The sequence below is a fragment of the Oncorhynchus gorbuscha genome, linkage group LG25 (genome assembly GCF_021184085.1).
Source record: "Oncorhynchus gorbuscha isolate QuinsamMale2020 ecotype Even-year linkage group LG25, OgorEven_v1.0, whole genome shotgun sequence".
Classification (NCBI taxonomy): domain Eukaryota; kingdom Metazoa; phylum Chordata; class Actinopteri; order Salmoniformes; family Salmonidae; genus Oncorhynchus; species Oncorhynchus gorbuscha.
The window spans coordinates 36281544-36307293 of record NC_060197.1 but is presented as its reverse complement, the minus strand read 5'-3'; the positions used below and the strand labels follow the sequence as shown (position 1 = coordinate 36307293).

Genomic DNA, 25750 nt, shown 5'->3' with positions numbered 1-25750 from the left:
GGAGCAAGAAAGAGAGAGAGAGAGAGATTTTTGTATTCAGCAATTTTTGTTCTCTCACTTTCACTGACAGTGCCTTCGGAAAGTACACCAGACCCCTTGACTTTTTCCACATTTTGTTACGTTACAGCCTTATTCTAAAATTGATTAAATAAATAAAAACCCTCAGCAATCTACACACAACACCCCATAATGACAAAGCAAGGTATTTTTTTAAACATTTTTGCAAATGTGAAAAAAAAAAAAAAAAATTCCTTATTTACATAAGTATTCAGACCCTTTGCTATGAGACTTGAAATTGAGCTCAGGTGCACCCTGTTTCCATTGATCATCCTTGAGATGTTTCTGCAACTTGATTGGAGTCCACCTGTGTGGTAAATTCAATTGATTAGACATGATTTGGAAAGGCACACACCTGTCTATATAAGGTCCCACAGTTGCACAACAATTCAGAGCAAAAACCAAGCCATGAAGTCAAAGGAATTGTCCGTAGAGCTCCGAGACAGGATTGTGTCGAGGCACAGATCTGGGGAAGGGTACCAAAACATTTCTGCAGCATTGAAGGTCCCCAAGAACACAATGGCCTCTAACATCCTTAAATGGAAGAAGTTGAGAACCACCAAGACTCTACCTAGAGCTGGCCGCCAGGGCCAGACTGAGCAATCGGTGGAGAAGGGCCTTGGTCAGGGAGGTGACCAAGAACTTGATGGTTACTCTGACAGAGCTCTAGAGTTCCTCTGTGGAGATGGGAGAACCTTCCAGAAGGACAACCATCTCTGCAGCACTTCACCTATTAGGCTTTGACGGTTGAGTAGCCAGACGGAAGCTACTCCAAATTTGCCAAAAGGCACTTAAAGACTCTCAGACCTTGAGAAACACAATTCTCTGGTCTGATGAAACCAAGATTGAACTCTTTGGCCTAAATGCCAAGCGTCACATCTGTCTGTAGGAAACCTGGCCCCCTCTCTACGGTGAAGTATGGTGGTGGCAGTATCATGCTGTGGGATGTTTTTTAGGGCAGGGACTGGGAGACTAATCACGATTGAGGAAAATATGAACGGAGCAGAGTACAGAGATATCCTTGATGAAAACCTGCTCCAGAGTGCTCAGGACCTCAGACTGGAGCAAAGGTTCACCTGCCAACAGGACAACGACCCTAAGCACACAACCAAGACAACGCAGGAGTGACTTCAGGACAAGTCTCTGAATGTTCTTGAGTGGCCCAGCCAGAGCAAAGACTTAAACCCGATCAAACCTCTCTGGAGACTTGAAAATAGCTGTGCAGCAACACTCCCCATCCAACTTAAGAGGATTTGCAGAGAAGAATGGGAGAAACTCCCCAAATACTGGTGTGCCAAGCTTGTAAGAAGACTCGATTCTGTAATCACTGCCAAAGGTGCTTCAACAAGCTCTCAAGTGGCGCAGCGGTCTAAGGCACTGCATCTCAGTGCAAGATGTATCACTGCAGTCCCTGGTTTGAATCCAGGCTGTATCACATCTGGCCGTGATTGGGAGTCCCATAGGGCAGCGAACTGACTTGCCTGGTTAAATAACAAAACAAAGTACTTACTAAAGGTTCTGAATACTTATGTGATATTATATATATATACATCTTTTTTTAATAAGCTTTTTTTTAATCAACTTTTTTTGCTTTGTCATTATGGGGTTTGTGTGTAGATTTGAACAGGGAAAAAATGTATTTAATCAATTTTAGAATAAGGTTGTAACATAACAAAATGCGCAAAGCACTGTAATTAGCTAGAAAATGCAGCTAACTAGTTTAGCCTACTCAAACACCCGGCTCAAACAGAGAGGTATGCTATGTTAGCTAGCTGGCTATGACTATCCAACACTAGAACTCTTCCAATTCAAGGTAAGCTTTTGGTTTTATTAATTTACTGCCACAGAGGCATGCCTGTGTAACAGCTAAACTGCTTGCTGACTGTTCACTGTACTGCGGGTTTACTAACACGTTAGTTCTAATAGCTATGTTGACTAGCTATAACGCTAGCTAATATGGTGACAATGATGAAGGCTGTGTGTAGAGGTTAACGGTTAAGATATGATATGAAGGTTTGGCTTGGAAAGTTTTTTCGCCTGGTCACAGATAGCTGATGTGTTGTGCACTGAAGTCACCAAGTGAAGGGAAAATCGTAGATGTGAGAATGAAAACAATGAGCAAAGTGATCATGCTGTTTGTATGTGGCTGCTATGAAAGTGAACTGTGTTTGCACGTGATCAGGAGCATGTATATTCATTGCGCTAATTCTTAAATAAAACGAAACAGGGATAAACATACCTGAATTTTTCCAATAAAAAACTCTCGTTTGCAACTGTTGGACAAATGATTACACCCCAGATCAGTTAGATGCAGGCAAGCGTGTGCAAGGTGGGATTAAATGTGTCCCTGTCTGTCACCTTGATTATTCACATTCGTCTCTCGACCTGTGCACCTACACTATCGTTCAAAAGTTTGGGGTCACTTAGAAATGTCCTTGCTTTTGAAAGAAAAGCACTTTTTTTGTCATTTAAAATAATATTAATTAATCAGAAATACAGTGTAGACATTGTTAATGTTGTAAATGACCATTGTAGCTGGAAACGGCAGTTTTTGTTTATGGAATATGTACATAGGCGTACATAGGCCCATTATCAGCAACCATCAACCCTGTGTTCCAATGGCACGTTGTGTTAGCTAATCAAAGTGTATCATTTTAAAAGGCTAATTGATCATTAGAAAAACGTTTTGCAATTGTTAGCACAGCTGAAAACTGTTGTCCAGATTAAAGAAGCAATAAAACTGGCCTTCTTTAGACTAGTTGAGTATCTGAAGCATCAGCATTTGTGAGTTCGATAACAGGCTCAAAATGGCCAGAAACAAATAACTTTCTTCTGAAACTCGTCAGTCAATTCTTGTTCTGATAAATGAAGGCTATACCATGCAAGAAATTGCCAAGAAACTGAAGATCTCGGACAACGCTGTGAACTACTCCCTTCACAGAACAGCGCAAAATGACTCTAACAAGAATAGAAAGAGGAGTGGGAGGCCACGGTGCACAACTGAGCAAGAGGACAAGTACATTAGAGTGTCTAGTTTGAGAAACAGATGCTTCACAAGTTGGTTAAATAGTACCAAAACACCAGTCTCAACGTCAACAGTGAAGAGGCGACTCCGAGATGCTAGCCTTCTAGGCAGAGTTGCAAAGAAAAAGCCATATCTCAGACTGGCCAATAAAAATGAAAGATTAAGATTGGCAAAAGAACACAGACACTGGACAGAGCAATTCTGCCTAGAAGGCCAACATCCCAGAGTCAGCTCTTTTCAACTGTGCTAACATGATTGCAAAATAGTTTTCTAATGATCAATTAGCCTTTTAAAATGATCCACTTGGATTAGCTAACACAACGTGCCATTGGAACACAGGAGTGATGGTTGCTGATAATGTCGCCTCTGTACGCATATGTACAGTTGAAGTCGGAAGTTTTCATACACCTTAGCCAAATAGATTTAAACTCAGTTTTTCACAATTCCTGACATTTAATCCTAGTAAAAATTCCCTGTCTTTGGTCAGTTAAGATCACCACTTTATTTTAAGAATGTGAAATGTCAGAATAATAGTATAGGGAATTACTTATTTCAGCTTTTATTTATTTTATCACATTCCCAGTGTGTCAGAAGTTTACATACACTCAATTAGTATTTGGTAGCATTGCCTTTCAATTGTTTAACTTGTGTCAAACGTTTTGGGTAGCCTTCCACAAGCTTCCCACAATAAGTTGAGTGAATTTTGGCCCATTCCTCCTGACAGAGCTGGTGTAACAGAGCTGGTTTGTAGGCCTCCTTGCTTGCACATGCTTTTTCAGTTCTGCCCACAAAAATTCTGTAGGATTGAGGTCAGAGTCTTGTGATGGCCACTCCAATACCTTGACTTTGTTGTCCTTAAGCCATTTTGCCACAACTTTGGAAATATGCTTGGGGTCATTGTCCATTTGGAAGACCAATTTGCGACCAAGCTTTAACTGATGTCTTGAGATGTTGCTTCAATATATCCATATAATTTTCCATCCTCATGATGCCATCTATTTTGTGAAGTGCACCAGTCCCTCCTGCAGCAAAGCACCCCCAGAACACGATGCTGCCACCCCGTGCTTCACGGTTGGGATGGTGTTCTTCGGCTTGCAAGCATCCCCCTTTTCCCTCCAAACATAACGATGGTCATTATGGCCAAACAGTTATATTTTTGTTTCATCAGACCAGAGGACATTTCTCCAAAAAGTACGATCTTTGTCCCCATGTGCAGTTAAAAACCATAGTCTGGCTTTTTTATGGCGGTTTTAAGGCAGTGGCTTCTTCCTTAGTGAGCGACCTTTCAGGTTATGTCGATACAGGACTAGATTTACTGTCGATATAGATACTTTTGTACCGTTTCCTCCAGCATCTTCACAAGGTCCTTTGCTGTTGTTCACCAATTGATTTGCACTTTTCGCACCAAAGCACATTTAACTCTAGGAGACAGAATGCGTCTCCTTCCTGAGCAGTATGACGGCTGCATGGTCCCATGGTGTTTATACTTGCGTAGTATTGTATGTACAGATGAACGTAGTACCTTCAGGTGTTTGGAAATTGCTCCCAAGGATGAACCTGACTTGTGGAGGTCTACAATTTCTGAGGTCTTGGCTGATTTCTTTTGATTTTCCCATGATGTCAAGCAAAGAGGCACTGAGTTTGAAGGTAGGCCTTGAAATACATCCACAGGTACACCTCCAATTGACTCAAATGATGTCAATTAGCCTATCAGAAGCTTCTAAAGCCATGACGTCATTTTCTGGAATTTTCCAGCTTAATGTATATAAACTTCTAACCCACTGGAATTGTGATACAGTGAATTATAAGTGAAATAATCTGTTTGTAAACAATTGTTGGAAAAATTACTTATGTCATCCACAAAGTAGATGTCCTAACTGACTTGCCAAAACTATAGTTTGTTAGCAAGAAATGTGGGGAGTGGTTGAAAAACGAGTTTTAATGACTCCAACCTAAGTGTATATAAACTTATATAAAATTTCAACTGTAGATATTCCATAAAAATCTGCATTTTCCAGCTACAATAGTCATTTACAACATTAAAATGTCTACACTGTATTTCTGATCAAACACATGTTATTTTAATGGACAAAAATGTAGCTTTTCTTTCAAAAACAAGGACATTTCTAAGTGACCCCAAACTTTTGAACTGGAGTGTACGCTATAAACTTTAATTGATAGGCTAGGTTGTACCAACCTCATGATGGGTATAGGGAAAATTTGAGTATAATGTTAAGTAGCCTAAACCTATCGATGATACTTTGAGCTGGGTGAAAAGAATATGAATATGAACAGTTATCCAATATCCTGTAATAAAAATAAGGCCATGCTCATAAAAAAAAGAATCGTCCTCCCTCATCTTAAAACGGCACCAACCACCACTGTCATACTGGGAACCTTAACTGGCTGGGGGAGTCTGGGAGAGAACGGGGATGGGGGTTTCGGTTAAGTCAGTCCCCATAGGGGAAAGGCAAACAGATGTCGTCGTCTAGTTAGTCCTCATGGGTATTTGGCATGGGGACAAGTTCGGGGCAGCTCTCAGAGGGGCAAAAATAGACGTTTCTGGAGGGAAACAGACAGAGACAGTGTGGATTGCTGTGTTTATGTACAAACTGTTACAGAGACTGAGTGGCTGAGAGTAGGGAGAGTTATATGTTCCGCTGTATAAAAATAAACTTGAAATATTATAACACACTGGTGTCATCTAATCCAATTTAGCTTCCAAAGGCCAATCTATCCATCCTTTGAAGCACCCACATCTTCCTACTAGAGAGTTGTTGCCCGCAATGAAATAAATGCAATGAAATAAATATGAAATACTTATGTTACGTAATCCTAGTATTTATATCTATATGCTACTTTTATCCACCCACCCACGTGTGCTGCGCCTTTGGGGGGATTAGATCAATTTTCCTTTAATAACCTCCTACAGGGAACGGGAGAGGGTAAACTGAACCTAGATTTGTCATTTTAGGGGCAACATACACCTCAAGGGCCTCTGGAAATACTATGACCACATACCATGTGCTGTACTTTATAGTACAAACCACGGGAGTTACTGTTTTGCTTAACAGAAAGCAACTAGGTCACACAATAGAATTCTGCATTAGTCCTGTGTGGCTCCGTTGGTAGAGTGCTTGCAACAGCAGGGTTGTAAATTTGATTCCCACTGCGGCAAGATATGAAAAAGTATGTATGCAGTACTGTAAGACGCTTGGATAAAAAGAGCCTGCTAAAAGGAATCATTATATTAACCTACATCCTAGATTTCAATCCATTGATATGTGGCGATAAGTTATTGAAATATCTCACGAGCGAGAAAAGCACAGCAAAGCTCTCACAATAGCGTTGGGGGGGGGGGGTGACAACTTGTCTCACAAAGATCTGTGTTTATTCTATCGATGGTGCTAAGGAGACAGGACCTTGGCATTGTTTCTCAACTTTCTCTGCCAACATATGGCCAAAGATACCAACAAACGCTTTCATTCCCTGCATTATTGAAGAACCGCATTCTCGTTGGCACGCTAGTTCTAACACGACACCACCTCTTACTCCAGTACGATAAACGCCCATACGAAGCAGACACAGGTTTGAGGTTAAAGACAAATAAAAACTTTTTTTTTTAAACAAGTGTGTACTAGTTTCTCTCTCCGACATGTTCAAACCGTTTCCTTTCATGAGAAACGGTGTCCGAGTTCCATGGTTTTCCTTCATTGAGTTACTTCCACACCCTTGGCAGGAGATGTACTGCAAACGATGCAGTATGAAGAAATGGATGAAAAGTAGAAATAAATAAAAATAAATAGGAATGTAAATAGTGTGGGTGGGTAGATGGCCTTGAATCATACTGCTTTATTCCCAGAGCCTGCCTATATCTCAGATAGGAGGAGGCTATTCAACACAACCAGGTAAATGGGACAAAACAGCGCTGACTGTTGCCAACTAATTTAATACATCTCCTTTCCCACCAGGCAGTTGGCTAAATGTTGACAGAAATGTCATGGTTTTGGTGTCACTGTGATGACATCATTCAGTTTTGAGCTGGGTGTACTATGCACAATAACCAACCAACCACACGGTCAGTGTGGGAGTACACAGTACTGTATTTCTGACCTCAGTTGGTCAGACACTGCTTTTCTTCTGTGGTCTCGAGGTGGTCAGCAACCGCTGTCGCATCTGTCTGTTTGGTCACAGAGTTTCCATCCTCTGAGTTCTGCAGCTAACTGAATCTGGAGTCCAATGCAGCTAGCCATTTTTCCAGTCTGTGGGCAGAGAGGCAGCTTATTTAACGCAATGAAACCTCTGCAGGAGGAAAAAAAGCGCACCGCTGTGAAGAGGCATTTAGGAAATGTCAGCCCACTTGCTCTTTACATCCCATAATGCTGTGCCCGAGGACACATTTCGTGAGGGCAACTGTCCACCCACACGTCGACGCTCTCATCCTGTGACGTCTGCGAGATAAAAGCGTGTCGTGATCTTCCCTCGACTGCTAATCCTCCCAAGAACACACCTTTTCTGCAACGCCTTTCAAGTCACAGCAGCAGCATCATAATGTCCCAAGCAGAATCCAGAGGTATACCGGTACATACGGTGTATCTCTATATACGGCTCTGGCTGATCCCATACATTTAGATTAGACAAAAAATAGACCAGAGACAGAACATATACCAAAAACAGATGTGCCACCACTAGTTCCTTTAAGACAAAAACATAACTGACTGTCTAACAGCAGGGGGTGAATCAGTGCACAGTAAACAGAGAGGGGCAGAGCAAAACCACATGCAACCACATCAAGTTCAACCTCAACTTAAGCTGCTATGGGCAACCCTAAAAATACAATTTTTCTCCATGTCGGTTGGGTCCTTAAGGTTGGGTCCTTTACACCAAAACTGTGCTGCACTCCTCCAAACAACACTAATTCATTTAAAATGGGTCACTAGCCAAGGGACTCCAAACACAGCGCCGCTCAGTCAACAGTTCATAAAGAACACTTGATGAGAGTCGACGATGAGAAAAATCACTCATCACTTCACAAAACCCTTTTAGTATGCCTGATTTAAATTCAGTTTGTGTCCCCGGTCCCAGTATTCAGGAAGCAGGACAGTATCTCTGTATAGAACTGCACAGTGTGTCACATAGCCACACACACATGCAAGCTCTGTTAGAGGCTGGAGCTGACCAAAACATTCCTCTGAAGGAACACACAAGCTAACCACTGTGAGGCACTTAAACAGTCTAATATGAGTTACAAAGAGCCCAAAGAAGGCAAGAAAACTGTCAGGGAGATGCAGGAAGACACCACAGCACAGAGATAAGCATGAACTATGAAAGCAAGAAGAAGAGAGAGACAGATGCTCAATGAGTTTGATGAGAATACTTACAGAGTTGAGAGTTAAAGTTTGCTCCATGTATGGCGCTGTGTGCAGCTTGTGTTTGGCTTGTCTTCAGTGCTGCTGCAGCTCCACACGCCTGGTGTGTGGAAACAAGTCCATTCGTCAGCTCACTCCGCGGTGTGTGTGTGTTTGCAGCCAGGGAGCGCTAAACTCAGGCGGAGAGCGGCAGTCCAAGATCCTGACAGCTACTGAGAGTTCAAACACACTCCCCCTGCTGCTACTGTGCCTTGCTTCCTCTCTCCCTCCCTCCCTCTCTCACTCCCTACCTACCTCCCTCCCTCTCTCACTTTCCTCTACCCACTCTATCATCCTTCCCTTTCCATTTATTTTTCTCTCCCTCTGTCTTCATTCCTCCTCACAGTTCCTGCTACGCCCACAAAGTGGATCTCTTAGCCTCAGGCAGGCAAACCAAGCTTTGTTATCCAGCCTATGATGTGTGAGGGAACGCAAAAGCTTAGACTCACGGATAAGGGAGGGCCATCAACTCTTGGCACACACATAGGTACACAAAATAGCATACACTCACAAGCAGTCCTTCACACTATTTGTAATGCATTTGTACACATAGACCACAGAAACTCACAGACGCACACTTATCATTCAGTGTGCAAAGCATCTGATTTAAGTCAGAAATTAAAGCCTGAGATGAGAAAGGAATTGGCGTGCGAGGAGGAAGGGGGCCGGCGGTGCTTTGACAAGTGTGCTGAAAAATGAATAGAAGCGATACAAAGTTCACAGACAACGAAGCCCCAGCGTGCAGCGAGATGCTCCTATCGCGTAATCTCCACACACACACAAAATACATCAACCGCTGATCATCACAGCTCCTCTGCTGAGACCAAATGGCAACCAGGACAAGCGAAACAGACAGAAAACCGCAGATTCGGCTAGCCGACAGGACAGTCTGGCGTAGCTACATGTCAGAGGCTCTGTGAGGTCAAATATAACAGTGTTTACTGATTCCTGACCCCTGTTGCCGCGGCTCTGACGCACACGGCTAACCACGGAAAAAGCAACAGAGCCGCCACATGTGCTTGCAGCCTCCGTAGCGTCAAACGTTGAGAGGTTATCCACAAGCAGGGGTCTCACCACAGCGCTGCTGGCAGGGTCTCCCAGGGGCCCACGTTGTCCACTCATGTAGAGATGTGACCGCTGGCAGCTTATCACATTTTGGATTCCCACAGTGTGAAAAATGGGCTCAATAACATTCTAGGGAGTCAAGGACAGGGCTGAGGAATCAGGAGGGTAGGAAAAGCTCTCAAAACAAAACACCTTCCAATCCCTGTATAATGGGATATTCCAACGTGATGCACGCTAGTAATCTGGAGAGGCTGCGATACGATGACACTTGTTATTTATATGGTGAGGAACATAGGGAATCTTACATTGTGGGTGTAAAAATCCTTTGATGTAGCTTGCACAACATGTACCAGTTTGTCATTCCATATATTGTCTTTACAGGATGCCTGCCAAATGGAGGCTCTCACTTTCCTTATCAAGAAAGAGCAGATGATGTGTTTCTGTTGCTCTACATTGACAAATTTAGCAGACTTACAGTAGTGAGTGCATACATATTCATGTTTCCTTCCCGTACTGAGCCTTGCGGCGTGGCTCATTGATCTTTGACTGATGATCATGTGAAGCTGTTATAGCGTAGTTCAACTTGACTGAATGCCGTTCTCCGGTGAAAGAATGGTGTCTGGTTTAGCAAGGACGGTAACGCTGAGCCCTTGGGGTGATGAGCCCTTGAAATGGAAACCAGGGGTGGGCGACAGCCATAGATGAGGATCTAATTGCCTTTGGCCACCATTAGATGAAAACCTCAAACATAGTAATTACCTGGAATGTATACCATGACTTAAAGCAGCATGGGTAAATTGCACTCACTTTGTCATGGTTTCAGTGTGGCTGAAATGATGACTGCACAATGAAAAATGTGCAAATACGCCACTGTTAAGTTCTTATCAGACCACAGACGTGCTTACACAACAACTGTTTTGCAGCAACAAAAAACTCCCAGAGGACCAGCAATTCCTAAGAAACCCTTAAAAGGTCCAATGCAGCTGTTTTAATCTTAATATCAAATCATTTCTGGGAAACAATTATTACCTTGTGTGATTATTTGATTATTTTTAATTTAAATGGTCAAAAATAAACAAAAATAGCTTCTTAGAAAATAGCAATTTCTCAAGCAAGAATTTTGCTAGTACTGTCTGGGAATGGTCTGTGTGGGGAGGGGAAAACTGAAAACTAGCAAAATGGTTTGGAACTCTTGCTTATTGGTTAACTAATGTCACAAGGCAGGCCAAAACTTCACCCCACCAAAACATTTCAGCCAGTTATTTCAAACAGCTCTTACACTAAAACGGTATTATCATAATTTTCACAATTTCACGGTATTATTCTAACCTCATAGTGTGGAAATATATATAAAACACATGACAAACCATGTTTTTGACTTCACTGGGCCTTTAATTAGGAACTCCACCATTTCATAACTTGGAAAAGTACAGTTTGAGGAAAATGCTATACTTTAAAGGTGGGATTCCCTTACCGGACTATGTTAAAATTCCCTCTACAGCCACCCACTGACCAAAATACTATTTAGCTGGTGGAATACACCCAAGTCTTAATGTTTCAGGAAACACTTGAGGAAATCCTAATACTCTTACTTGCTGTTCCCAATTTGAACGGGGATTCCCATTCAGTCTGTGGCAACCCAAATATAGCCGTTTGTTTTGCTAGCCAAAACTATTTCTGAGAGAATTACAGTTTGCGTCATAGAGAGGATCAAACAGTAGGATGTGCTACTACCCTGAGAGCCCAATTATAAAAGAGACATCAAAATGAGTTATTATTTAATTCAATACGAGCTGACCTTAGTCCAATGTTCATTTTTTTCTCTATAATAGTCCTACATGTCAAATTAAATGCTTTTGATGACAAAGTTTTCCTAGTATTGCAATATGTTTTGTATCTAGAAATGTAATTTATGTGAAGCCCAGGGTAACTTTCCTCATCGTGTGGACAATAACATGTTGTATCCAATTTATTCTGTTGGATTAGAGCTATAAGTAGTTCATTACTAGGTAGCAGGTTTTCTTTGTTTGTTTAGGCCTATAGCAGACCTTTTTTGGGGATCCTATTATAGGTGCATAATTCAGTTGTTTACATCCAGCATGTGCAGTTAGCAGGCTCTGTAGACAGAGATCATAGCTAATGCTAACAAAGTATGAAAGCTGTAGCTCGTTTTATTGACCTCACAGACACTTGCAACACGTCAAATGCCCCGTCTCTCTCCATAACCGTCACAGTAACTGTTGACCCTGAAGAGGCAGCAAGGCCCTAGTGTACTTGACCCTGAAGAGGCTGCAAGGCCCTAGTGTACTTGAAAGAATTTGAGATGGCCTCAACCAATGACATCGCTCTAGCGTTCGAAAATGGTGAAGTGGAGCAAATCTATATATATAGAGTTCCCGGTTCAGGGTTCACACACTGACTAACAATACCATTATCTTATCTTCACTCCTCTGCAGTACCAGTGACTAAGAAATCCCTAAGACAAAAAGAGCAGAAACCGTTAAGTCATAACATCCTATTGCTGTGTAGTACTAATGAACAGCCATGTTGAGGTAAGAGTGATTCAGCCGCTGTGCTGACAGAAGGCTCTGAAGTTGAGTCTTCCGCCCACTCCTTCGATGACAAACGCAAAAGTGAGCAAAGCCAAATGTCAAAACCAATTAGGTCAGACATAAAAAATGTACTTTACATTGTGTGAAGCTGTTCTGTACAAATCAAATCAAATGTTATTGGTCACATATACATGGTTAGCAGATGTTAATGCGAGTGTAGCGAAATGCTTGTGCTTCTAGTTCCGACAGTGCAGTAATATCTAACAAGTAATCGAACAATTCCCCAACAACTACCAAATACACACAAATCTAAATGGGTGAATGAGAATATGTACATATAAGTATATGGATGAGCAATGGCCGAGCAGCATAGACAAGGTGCAGTAGATGGTATGAAATACACTATATACATGTGATATGAGTAATGTAAGATATGTAATCATGTTTAAAGTGGCATTGTTTAAAGTGACTAGTGATCCATTTATTAAAGTGTCCAGTGATTGGGTCTCAATCTAGGCAGCAGCATCTCTGAGTTAGTGACTGCTGTTTAGCAGTCTAACGGCCTTGAGCTAGAAGCTGTTTTTCAATCTCTCAGTCCCAGCTTTGATGCACCTGTACTGACCTCGCCTTCTGGATTATAGTGGTGTGAACAGGCAGTGTCTCGATGGTTGTTGTCCATGATGATCTTTTTGGCCTCCCTGTGACATCGGGTGCTGTAGGTGTCACGGAGGTGTCATGGAGAGCAGGTAGTTTGCCCACGGTGATGCTTTGTGTTTGGCCCTGTCCGGGGGTATCATCGGATGGGGCCACAGTGTCTCCAGACCCCTCCTGTCTCAGCCTCCAGTATTTATGCTGCAGTAGTTTATGTGTCGGGGGGCTAGGGTCAGTTTGTTATATCTGGAGTACTTCTCCTGTCTTATCCGGTGTCCTGTGTGAATTTAAGTATGCTCTCTCTAATTCTCTCTCTCTCTTTCTTTCTCTCGGAGGACCTGAGCCCTAGGACCATGCCTCAGGACTACCTGGCATGATGACTCCTTGCTGTCCCCAGTCCACCTGGCTGTGCTGCTGCTCCAGTTTCAACTGTTCTGCCTGTGATTATTATTATTTGACCATGCTGGTCATTTATGAACATTTGAACATCTTGGCCATGTTCTGTTATAATCTCCACCCGGCACAGCCAGAAGAGGATTGGCCACCCCTAATAGCCTGGTTCCTCTCTAGGTTTATTCATAGGTTTTGGCCTTTCTAGGGAGTTTTTCCTAGCCACCGTGCTTCTACACCTGCATTGCTTGCTGTTTGGGGTTTTAGGCTGGGTTTCTGTACAGCACTTTGAGATATCAGCTGATGTACGAAGGGCTATATAAATACATTTGATTTGATTTGTGCATACCGCACCACCCTCTGGAGAGCCGTGTGGTTGAGGGAGGTGCAGTTGCCGCACCAGGCAGTGATACAGCACGACAGGATGCCCTCGATTGTGCATCTGTAAAAGTTTGTCAGCAGCCTGAAGACGGCTGTTGTGCCTTATTCATCACACTGTCTGTGTGGGTGGACCCTTTCAGTTTGTCTGTGATGTGTGACCTCTTTAAGGAATACCTAGGATAGGATAAAGTAATCCTTCTCACCCCCCCTCCCCCCCTTAAAATATTTAGATGCACTATTGTAAAGTGGTTGTTCCACTGGATGTCATAAGGTGAATGCACCAATTTGTAAGTCGCTCTGGATAAGAGCGTCTGCTAAATGACTTAAATGTAAATGTAAATGTGTACGCCCAGGAACTTCAAACTTTCCACCTTCTCCACTGCTGTCCCTTCGATGTGGATAGGGGTGTGCTCCCTCTGCTGTTTCCTGAAGTCCACGATCATCTCCTTTGTCTTGTTGACGTTGATGAAAGGTTGTTTTCCTGACACCACACTCCGAGTGCCCTCACCTCCTGCCTGTAGGCTATCTTGTCATTGTTGGTGATTAGGCCCACTACTGTTGTGTCGTCTGCAAACTTGATGATTGAGTTGGAGGCGTGCATGGCCACGCAGTCATGGGTAAACAGGGAGTACAGGAGAGGGCTGAGCACACACCCTTGTGGGGCCCCAGTGTTGAGGGTCGGCAAAGTAGAGATGTTGTTTCCTACCTTCAACACCTGGGGGCGGCGTGTCAGAAAGTCCAGGACCCAGTTGCACAGGACGGAGTTGAGATCCAGGGACTCCAGCTTGATGGTGAGCATGGAGGGTACTATGGTGTTGAATGCTGAGCTGTAGTAAATGAACAGCATTCTTCCATAGGTATTATTTTTGTCCAGATGGGATAAGGCAGTGTGCAGTGTGATGGCGATTGAGTCATCTGTGGACCTGTTGGGGCGGTATGCAAACTGTAGTGGGTCTAGGGTGGCCTGTAAGGTGGCGGTGATATGATCCTTGACTAGCTTCTTAAAGCACTTCATGATGACATTAGTGAGTACTACGGGGAGGTAGTCATTTAGTTCATTTATCTTTTCCTTCTTGGGTACGAGAACAATGGTGGCCATCTTGAAGCATGTGGGGACAACAGACTGGAATAGGGAGCGATTGAACCATCAGCCAGCTGGTCTGCGCATGCTCTGAGGACACAGCTAGGGATGCCATCTGGGCCAGAAGCCTTGCGAGGGTTAACAAGTTTAAATGTTTTACTACGTCAGCCACAGAGAATGAGAGAGGGGAGAAGCAGTCTTTGTTAGCGAGCCGTGACGGTGGCACTGTATTATCCTCAAAGCGGACAAAGAAGGTGTTTAGTTTATCTGGAAGCATGACTGAAGATTCCTGGGGTAACAATGTACGAAATAATACATTTAAAAAAATACTGCATAGTTTCCTAAGAACGCGAAGTGAGGCGACCATCTCTGTCGGCGCCATTTTATATAACATACAGTTCCAAAGAGACTTGTTGAAAACCCTATTGAACTTAAACAGAACCAGATGCCTCAAGTTTTTGACACTACTGTTTAGGGTGTGTGTGTGTGTGTGTGTGTGTGTGTGTGTGTGTGTGTGTGTGTGTGTGTGTGTGTGTGTGTGTGTGTGTGTGTGTGTGTGTGTGTGTGTGTGTGTGTGTGTGTGTGTGTGTGTGTGTGTGTGTGTGTGTGTGTGTGTGTGTGTGTGTGTGTGTGTGTGTGTGTGTGTGTGTGTGATAGCGAGGGGCTGTAGAATCCCTGAGCAATGCTAATAGGGGAGAAATGTGGGAACGTCATTTAGCAGCACTGCTCGTTAGCAAGGCCATACCAACAGGGCCCATGCCTCAGGCTGCTCGTTAACAAGGCCAAACCAACAGGGCCCATGCCTCGAGCCCACACAAAGACCACTTTGTGAGCCACCCTCGCCGCAAGTGTGGCACCAAATATGAGAGTTGAAGGCAAACAGAAATGAAAGGTTCAAAAAGAATGGAAACTGGAGCAGAACGGGGGAGGGAGGTTCGGCTGAATGTCCAAATTAGTCAAGCTGACCAACTCCTCCGCATATAAGCGAGCCGCATGCCCTCAAAATGCAGTTCCCAATAAAGATGGGTACACAACGTTACAGGGCCATTTTACAATGTTACAATAAGCCAGAACAGAGTTTTATTGAATTAAGTTGATTGAACACCAGATATTTTACTCCAATTCAAAAAACTCAAATTCCAGAAACACAAATGGGGTTAATACCAGGCAAACCGAGTAGGATGGTGCTAGGTTTTAAACGATATGACAACAGTTATAAATACTGCACTGGACATAGGGCCTACCTCCAGGTCGTCCAGTGATCGTGCCAGGCTGAGCCTCTTGGAGTGTCCAATGGAGCGACGGCCAGAGGAGCGTCCGGCGCCAATGCCCCAGAACTTGGAACCCTGTCATGGGGAGAAGAGAGAACATGAACCTTTTACTGCAGTGGGCTAACTCAAGGTCACACTGAGTATTTTTTAGTAGTCTTAAACAAATCTAATTTGAAACAAAAGTACACACCTCACACACATGGTTATGGGCTTTAAAAAAATAAGACACCTGTACCATGCAGATATAGAGTTGAAATGAATTCCATTTTGATACTTCATATACATCACAGAAGACTGAAATATAACAAAACTGTTCGAAAAAGAAAAAAAAATGTTGATTAATTATGAAAACTATTAATAACATTCTACCCATGAGGCCACAAGGTCATTTGACTGCAGGAAATGGATAATGACTGTGCCAAAACATCACACTACTACATGGACCACTGATCCTATCATGGTTTCTGTCATACTTAGCTATGGGTCATGAGCCTACATAACACCATCATAAACATGACATAACACCTTTAACATGATGTAAGCATTAGGGATTAGTAAAGTAAACTTGTCAATGGTGATCATCCCTTTGTCTGGAATACATTTCCATACAAAATAGGCATATCCCTATACACTGTACAAGCTTGTCGTTTTGGAGAGATTTGCGAGTGAAAAGGGACTATCTCGCTGGGCAATTAAACCAAGATGATGTAAACCAACCAAGATGATGACAGATGTTCTTCCTGCCATGACCTTCAGGCCATATGGCGTGTCCTTAAATAAACAGGGGTCCTGACACGCAACTCCCTTCCTGCCCGACAACATAACTGTGATTGGCCAACAGATTGTAGAAAAATAATGGACTGGCTACACACACACACACGGCACATTAGTCTCAGTTCTGCACAATGTTGACGATTTCACAGACACCAGTTGAGCTGAGGTAGTGAAAAAATAGATTTTCACCTACTTTACCTCAAAAGCCTCCATCAAATTCAACTCCTCCCCTTTCATCTGCACCTTAATCTCACCGTTTCACTGCTACACTAAAGGAGCATGAGACACACATTTTGCCAGCAGCCCTGCTATTATAATGATGGGTGAAAGCCCAGCCTAATGTCTGAGCTGGAATAAAAAACTGCCGGTAATTACCATGGTATCACATGGGCTCTATCCTGTCATTTGCCTTAGCTTCCTGTGCAAAACTTATTTTCAGAACAGAGGACATTTCAGACAGACACATTATTCATCCGGTGTATGCACACAGGATAATAACTTTTGCTTGGATAAACAGCGAGAGACAAACACAACGATAAACAGCGTAATATTTTCCCCTATCATCTGACTCGGGTAATCTGCTCTCTGTACCAGAAAGAAGAGCGGAAATAAAAATGCATCAGATGGTAGAGGAGGATTCTCTCAATTTGTGCAAAGATTCTGTTTTGCCAAATGCCTGATATTCCATGGAACAAATCCATCTTTATTTACTGTACTCATGCATGCAATAGCGTAGCCACAGGAGAAACATATTATAAAAGGTTAACTTTCTGTATTGGCTTTTCAAAGTACTTTAATATGTTTTGAGGATTTTTCCAAAACTTTAGAATGCACCTTTACTTCTGTGTCAACAGGAAACATATTGAGTATACAGTATACAGGTAACTGCCAAAATAAAGGAAACACCATCATAAAGTGTCTTAATAGGGTGTTGGGCCTTGTGATGCGTGGGTCAGCTGTTTGTTCACCAGCCCGCAACTGCTAATAACCCATCCGCAACCGGCCTTGTGAAACTGTGAGCACGACACCTAACCCTAGACCGCAAATAGAAAATGGATAGAAGAACGATTTTTTTGACAGGCCCAGGTTTCTGTTTATAATTTCTGACATTTTGGTAGGCTGTTTGTTAGTAATTAGATACATGCAGCTTCTCTTCTGTCAATACTTGTTGCCCTAGAAGACTAAACAAACCCTTGCTCACCAGAATGTCATAAAACAATAGAATGAATGCTTAAATCTAGTCGACATCGGTAAAGTTTGTTTTCGCTTTCATCTCAGCTTCTCTCAAGCAGCAAAGACTTTTAGGGACCGCAGAGAACATGCACTAACAAAACATTTTGTGCAAAATTTCCAAATTACATCAGTTTGACCGGTTTTGAGGAAAATTAGAAGCTGTTAAAACGACCCAACATGTTTTTGATAAGATTTCAGTTTGGCTTGAATGCATATTTTATGTGGTTGAAATACAATCAGCTTTTATGATGCTGATAAAGAAAACACTTTGAACGTGCCGTTAGGGACCGTCTGTAATTCTGTCATGATGCGAAAATAAATCATATTTCTACACTTCTGTTCCCGAGTCACTGCAAGCAATGCTTAATTCGGCAGGGGTTAACACTATTTTAAGCTATGTGAGAGGTTATAGACCTACAGTAAGTGTCCAGAGTTCAGATAGGCTAGAATTCCATTTAACCCATCTGAACAGTACAGTTCCCTTGATGCGACATTTTGAAGTCCCCATCTTGCGACTGTCGAATTTCTATAGTGCCTCACAATCATCACACATAACACTGCTATCATCCTCTTTCACCAAATCTTTCCCAAGCATTAGACTACTGTTCTGGCCCTCCCTTCTATTTATTTTCAACTCTCTATTTCAAAGCTTTTCTCTTATTGAATTAAACAGCGACTTTGTCCTTTTTGTCTCAGTAGATCGACATGAACTTAACAAGTAAAAAAATAATTTGACAAATATTATATATTTTGCACGCTACAGTCAGGCCCTAAAGCTTAGGCTACACACTAACGTCAGATAAAAAGAATAATAACATGAATTGCACAATAATTTATTAATTGAATGTATTGTTTTCTCTTTATTCTACCCATTTATGGATTTTAATGCATCTCTTTATTCACATTATTCCATGACCCTTAACCCGCCCAACCTGCACATATAACCGCGGGGACTGCGGGTTATGAGTCAACCCCCGCATCACTAGTTGCTTCCAAAAGAAATTCCATACTTTTGGTGTTCTGTTGATGGTGGTGGAAAACACTCTCAGGCACCGGCCCAGAATCTCCCATAAGTGTTCAATTGGGTTGAAATCTGGTGACTAAGATAGCCATTGTATATGGTTTACATCATTTTCATACTTATCAAACCATTGTATATGGTTTACATCATTTTCATGCTTATCAAACCATTGTATATGGTTTACATCATTTTCATACTTATCAAACCACTGGGATTGTCACCCTATGGGGGCATCGCCATGGTAGGCAAAAATCAGCAAGACAAAGGAGCTGATCGTGGATTACAGGAAACGGAGGGCTGAATGCCGTAATTCACATTGACGGGGCTGTAGTGGAGCAGGTCGAGAGCTTCAAGTTGCTCTGTGTCCACATCACTAAGGATCTATCATGGTCCACACACACCAACACAGTCATAAAGAGGACATGGCAACAACTTCCCCCCCCCAGGAGGCTTTGAAAAGATTTGGCATGGGCACTCAGATCCCAAAAAAGTTTTACAGTTGCACCATTGGGAGGATCTTGATTGGCTGCATCACCGCTTGTTATGGCAACTGCTTGGCATCCGACCGCAAGGCGCTACAGAGGGTAGTGCGTACGGCCCAGTACATCACTGGGGCCGAGCTCTCTGCCGTCCAGGACCTCTATACCAGGCGGTGTCAGAGGAAGGCCCTAAAAATTGTCAAAGACTCCAGCCACTCTAGTCATAGACGGTTCTCTCTGCTAACAAATGGCAAGCGGTACCGATGCACCAAATCTGGAACCAACAGGACATTGAACAGCTTCTACCCCCCAGCCATAAGACTGCAAAATAGTTAGTTAAATAGTTAGCCAAATAGGTACCCGGACTGTCTGCATTGACACTTTTTGCGCAAACTTTTTTTGACATACGCTGCTGCTACTGTTTATTATCCATCCTGTTGCCTAGTCACTTTATTCCTAGTTATACTGTATGTACATACAGTGCGTTAAGGAAGTATTTATACCATTTGACTTTTTCCACATTTTGTTGTGTTATAGCCTGAATTGAAAATTAATTCAACAGAGATTTTTTTGGGGTCACACAATACCCCATATAATATCAAAGTGTAATTATGTTTTTGTTTTCCAAATTAATAAAGAAATTTTCCAAATTAATAAAGAAATGAAAAGCTGAAATGTCTTGAGTCAATAAGTATTCAATCCCTTTGTTATGGCAAGCCTAAATAAGTTGAGTAAAAATTGTGCAATAATAGTGTCCATCTCTGTACCCCACACATACAATTATCAGTCAAGCAGTGAATTTCAAACACAGATTCAACCACAAACACCTGGGAGGTTTGCCAATGCCTCACAAAGAAAAGCACCTAATGGTAGATGGGTAAGAAGAAGAAAAAAGCAGACATTGAATAACCCTTTGAGCATTGTGAAGTTATTAATTATATATTGGGCAGTGTATCCATACACCCAGTCACCACAAAGCCACAGGTGTGCTTCCTAACTCAGTTGCCGGAGAGGAAGGAAACTGTTTAGGAATTACATTGTGAGGCCAATGGTGACTTTAAAACAGTTACAGAGTTTAATAGCTGTGATAGAAGAAATGTCAAGGCTGTGGGTAACTGGTGAAAGGAGTCAGGTGCAGGAGAGCTGAGATGCGTGGACAAGGTATTTAATACAAGAAAACACCAGTATAAACACAATACTATGGTGCGGGAAAAATAGCGGCACCACGAAATAAACAGGTGTAATAACAAAACCCGGGACAAAATACCAGCTGTCAGTAACAGCCTGAACAATAAAACAAACATGCACACAAACATGGGACTAAACCAGAGGGTTAAATAATGAACATGTAATGGGGGAATTGAAACCAGGTGTGTAGAAAACACATAACAAACACAAAACACAAAACAAATGGAAAATTAAAAGTGGATTGGCGATGGCTAGAAGGCCGGTGTCGTCGACCGCCGAGCACAGCTCGAACAAGGAGAGGGACCGACTCCGGCGGAAGTCGTGACAAGAAAACTGTGTATGGATCAACAACATCGTAGTTACTACACAATACTAACCTAACTGACAGAATGAGAAGAAGGAAGCCTGCACAGAATAAAAATATTCCAAAACATGCATCCTCTTTGCAACAAGGCACTAAAGTAATACTGCATAAAATGTGGCAAAGCAATTAAGCCACTTATTGTCCTGAATACAAAGTGGGGCAAATCCAATAAAACACATTACTGATTACCACTCTCTCCACTCAAGCATAGTGATGGCTGCATCATGTTATGGGTATGTTTGTAATCGTTAAGGACTGGGAAGTTCTTCCAGGATAAAAAATGAAACAGAATGGAGCTAAGCACAGGCAAAATCCAGAGGAAAACCTGGTTCAATCTGCTTTCCATCACACTGGGAGATGAATTCACCTTTCAGCAGGACAATAACCTAAAACACAAGGCAAAATCTACACTAGAGTTGCTTACCAAGAAGACAAAATCAATCAAATCAAATTGTATTGGTCACAAACACATATTTAGCAGATGTTATTGCGGGTATAGCGAAATGCTTGTTCCTGAATGGCCGAATTAAAGTTTGGACTTAAATCTGCTTGAAAATTTATGGCAAGACCTGAAAATGATATTGCCATAGACAGACCTTGACAGAGCTTGGAGAATTTCGAAAAGAATAATGGGCAAATGTTGCACAATTCAGGTGTGGAAAGCTCTTATAGACTTACCCAGAAAGACAGCTGTAGTCACTGCCAAAGATGCTTCTACAAAGTATTGACTCAGGTGTGAATACTTACGAAAACAAGATATTTCTGTATTTCATTTTTCAATAAATTTGCTAAAAACAAATCTAAAAACATTTTTTCACTTTGTTATTATGGGGTATTGTATGTAAATGGGCGAGAAACAAAGTCTGTAACACAACTAAATGTGGAATAAGTCAAGGGGTATGAATACTTTATGAAGGCACTCTATCTACCTCAATTACCTCATACCCCTGCATATCAACTTGGTACTGGTACCCCATATATATAGCCAAGCAGTGGAGGCTGCTGAGGGGAGGACTGCTCATAATAATGGCTGGAGGGAGCACATGGAATGGCATTAAACACATGGAAAGCATGTGTTTGATGTATTTGATACCATTACACTAATTCCGCTCCAGCCATTACCACGAGCCCGTCCTCCCCAATTAAGGTGCCACCAACCTCCTGTGTAGCCAAGTTATCGTTACTCATTGTGTATTTATTATTACTTTGCTATTTTCTTTCACCTGCATTGCTGGAAAGGGCCCGTAAGTAAGCATTTCAATGTTAGTCTACACCTGTTGTTAACGAAGAATGTGACGAATATAATTTTATTTACTGTGATAATGGCCAAAACAATGGCCTGCCCAACATATTTATACATGATCTAAGCATGATGGAATGTTCATTTCTTAATTAACTCAGGAACCACACCTGTGTGGAAGCACCTGCTTTCAATAAACTTTGTATCTCACATTTACTCAAGTGTTTCCATTATTTTTGCAGTTACCTGTAAGTAGCCATTTAAGTACTTCTTCCATGGGGAAACTCACTCCCATTACAGTTAAATAGTGAAACAGGGACATCTTGTGGACAATGAGGAGAAGAACAGAAAAGGCTGTTTGGAACTGAACTTTCTCTGGATGTGGATTTATGACAATGACATCATTGAGGTATACACTAACAGGTGGCTTTTTCAAGCTCAATTCACAGCAGTGAAATGGCTGTTGTGTCAGAGTGAATGGTCTGTCCAACCTCTCAGTGCCTGGCAACTCAACTCATGCAACTGTTTTATCACTTCCTGTAGAATGTAGTTGAACATAAAGCAAACAGAAACACAAAACCAGATGTTAAACAGAAGGGAGCATGCAAATGTATTTTTGTTGCGTTGCACAAAGCAAATATAGGAGCTACCTTAACTTTGGGTTAGGGTTACACCCTGGAAAATGTTACTCTGGGCTCCTGGGTGGTGCAGTGGTCTAAGACATGGCACCTCAGTGTTAGAAGAGTCACTACAGACACTGGTTTAATTCCAGGCTGTATGACAACTGGCTGTTATTGAGAGTCCCATAGTGTGGTGCATAATTGGCCCAGTGTTGTTAGGGTTTGGCTGGGGTGGGCTGTTGTTGTACATAAGAATTTGTTCTTAACTGACTTGCCTAGTTAGATAAAGGATAAATACATTCAGTATTTATACTGAACACATACAAGCATTGACACATCATGCAACACAACAGCATTCCCTCCTCATATCTCACCTTGGTATTGGCATCTTTCCTGGGATTTCCATTCAGCAGCTCTCCAGATTCTACTCTCCAGAGTCGTTTGGCCCACTCCTCCCTCTGGGGCAGCAGCAACATGGTCTCTGCTGCCAGGTACCTGTCTGGTGGGATCTGGCTCATGGGGGGTGGCAGAGCATTGGTGCTACCCACCGTGGCTGGTCCTGACCAGCTGTTAGTGGCCGGTGTTGCCTGGGACTCTGGCTCTCCACCTCGGCCCTTAGGCCACCTCTGCTTAACACTCATAGAGAACCAGCGCTGACTGCTTCTGAAGGAGCCTCCTCCTGTTAGGTTCTGGTTCTGGTTCTTAGCCAGAGGGTACGGTGGTGGCGGGGGCTTGAACTGAAACTCCAACCTGGGAGGAGGACCACCGCATAGGCCGGTTAATGACGCCGGGCCAGGTAGAGATTCGGAAAGGGAATTTGTGCTGCCTGGATTAGGATGGCCGTTTAGTTTTAGCCAGCCATTTTGATGAGCTACTATTTGGGTGAGGTCTCCTTCAGCCTGGGGGTAATCCTCCCATGGACAGCTGGGGAGCTGGCCCCCAGGGTCGTTTCCGCGGGCGATGGGGAAATCCCTGTCCGCTCTTTCCTCAGGGGGGGAGGTGTTTCCGATCCCACTGTCTCCGTTGCTGCTGGCGCTGCCATTCTTACCGGTGCTGCTGCGATTCTGTTGCGTGTGGAGGTGGTGGGCTGAGTCTCTGTCCAGCCTGGTTCTAAGCCTCTCCACTGCCTCCCCCATTTCACAGTATAAGACAGATACAAACTGGAGAACGGAGGGGGGAGTGAGGGGGAACTCCAGGCAGCCCTGGGTGTCTGGGTCAGGGGTGCAGTCGAAGCCGAAGCGCCCTGTGATGCCCAGGTGGTCATTGTGGTGGCACAGCTCAGGGTCGATGAAGAAGACGTGGCATGAGGTACTCAAGGGACCGTTCTGGCCAACGTGGCCGCCAGAGATGTGTGCAGTGGTGACCAGACAAAAGAAGCGCCTGTCCTCAGAACACACCACGCCCAGGACAAGGTTCTCGGCAGGGAAGGCGGCCAGGACGGCTCCTGTGTCATCACAGAGGCGGACGCAGTCGAACATGATCTTCATCATCACCAGCGTGTGGGTCTCCTGCTCTGTGCCCATATGTCTGATACACCCGCGGATCACCTGTAGGCAGTCGTCCTCTGAGCCGTGTCTGGACAAGGCCAAGATCAGTTCAGTAGAGCCCAGGTAGCCCACCACAATGGCTGTGTTCAGAATACTCCAGTCTCGATTCACATCATCCTCCTGCTCGTTGAAAACTGAGTCGCCGTCTGCCACTCGGGCGGTTTCCTCCGCAGACAGGAAGAGAGGCTGAGTTTTGGAGTTCGAAGGCTGGATCCAGTGGGACATGTCAGGTTCTGACACAGGTCGTGGATTAGCTGGGGTGGCATTTACGGAGTTAGAGGACAAGTTGCCAGAGTGGGCTGAAACAGTGCGAAAAACTCCCCCCTTCTGAAAAAGCTCCTTTCCCTCTGTTCTAGAAATCCTTAACTCCTTGTCGCTGGAGGATAGGTCCACCAAGGGCCCACTCCCGACAAGCACCACCAACCGTAAAGGGCCTTTACAGGTGCCAATCAACTGCACCACAGCCTCATGGGATGCCTTTGCCACATCAGTTCCGTTGACGCTCACTATACGATCCCCCTGCTTCAGTCCCACATGGTCTGCAGGGCTGCCCTCCAATATTCCACTCAAGAGGCACGGGCCTTGTCCCGATAAGGTAAACCCGTATCCAACACGTCCTCGAACAATCTCAACCCGTCTGACTTCATGAGGAGAGGTCAAATCCAGACGCCTACGCGCCCCTTCAGCCTGTCCCGGCATCCTCATCCTGAATGTGGCCGTTTTTTCAGATGCAGAGCGTTGGAACCGAATGTCACTCTGGAGTGGTATCTTTTTAGTGCCAACACTGAAGTGTAAACACTAAAAGTAGACAAGAGAGAGAGATTTAAGCTGAGTGAGATACAGTGTATCAAATAATGATTAGGCATAGGCCTACTGTAACATTATTTTTAACAAACTGAAACTGTAACACTTATCACGTGATATCATTATGGTACACAACATATTGTTTGTTATACAATGTATAAACTAAATAATAATGGTGTGATACAATGTATTGTGCACAAAAGCCATAAAATATTTTTCCCCTTTATTTTAGAAACATTTACTGTAAAGAAAATACTGTAAGATTTCATTCTGCAGCAATAATGCTGCACACTATAACAATCTCCATCGAAAATATATACATGAGTTGTTATAGTTTAAGCAGACAAGTGTGGGTAGAAGAGACCATGTAGCCTCGTTCCATGTCAGCGTGCAAATGAACCATCTCCTTGCCAAAGAGTAGACAGCGCCAGCTGGCCCCCTTCTCGAGAACCGTTCAATCAATGCACGAGCATTCAAGCGAGACGTTTGTTAAAGAAACATGCTCGAGCGCCTTGATTTGGTTTCGTTTGACATCGTTTCTCTACCGCTCTTAGTTAAATGTTTACAAAACAGCAGACTAGTTCGGCATTGTCCATCGA

General features: G+C 43.2%; 1 protein-coding gene across 1 annotated transcript in view; it reads right to left on the bottom strand.

The window, feature by feature from the left end:
- Positions 1-25750, bottom strand: part of LOC124013915 (regulator of G-protein signaling 12-like) — an 85582-nt gene that overhangs the window by 59548 nt on the left and 284 nt on the right. The window contains exons 2-3 of the mRNA XM_046328475.1: positions 23175-25145; positions 15855-15956 (exon numbers count right to left, since the gene is read on the bottom strand). Of these exons, the coding sequence (XP_046184431.1) occupies positions 15855-15956; positions 23175-25052 (1980 nt within the window). The 5' untranslated portion in view covers positions 25053-25145. The remainder of the gene's footprint in view (positions 1-15854; positions 15957-23174; positions 25146-25750) is intronic.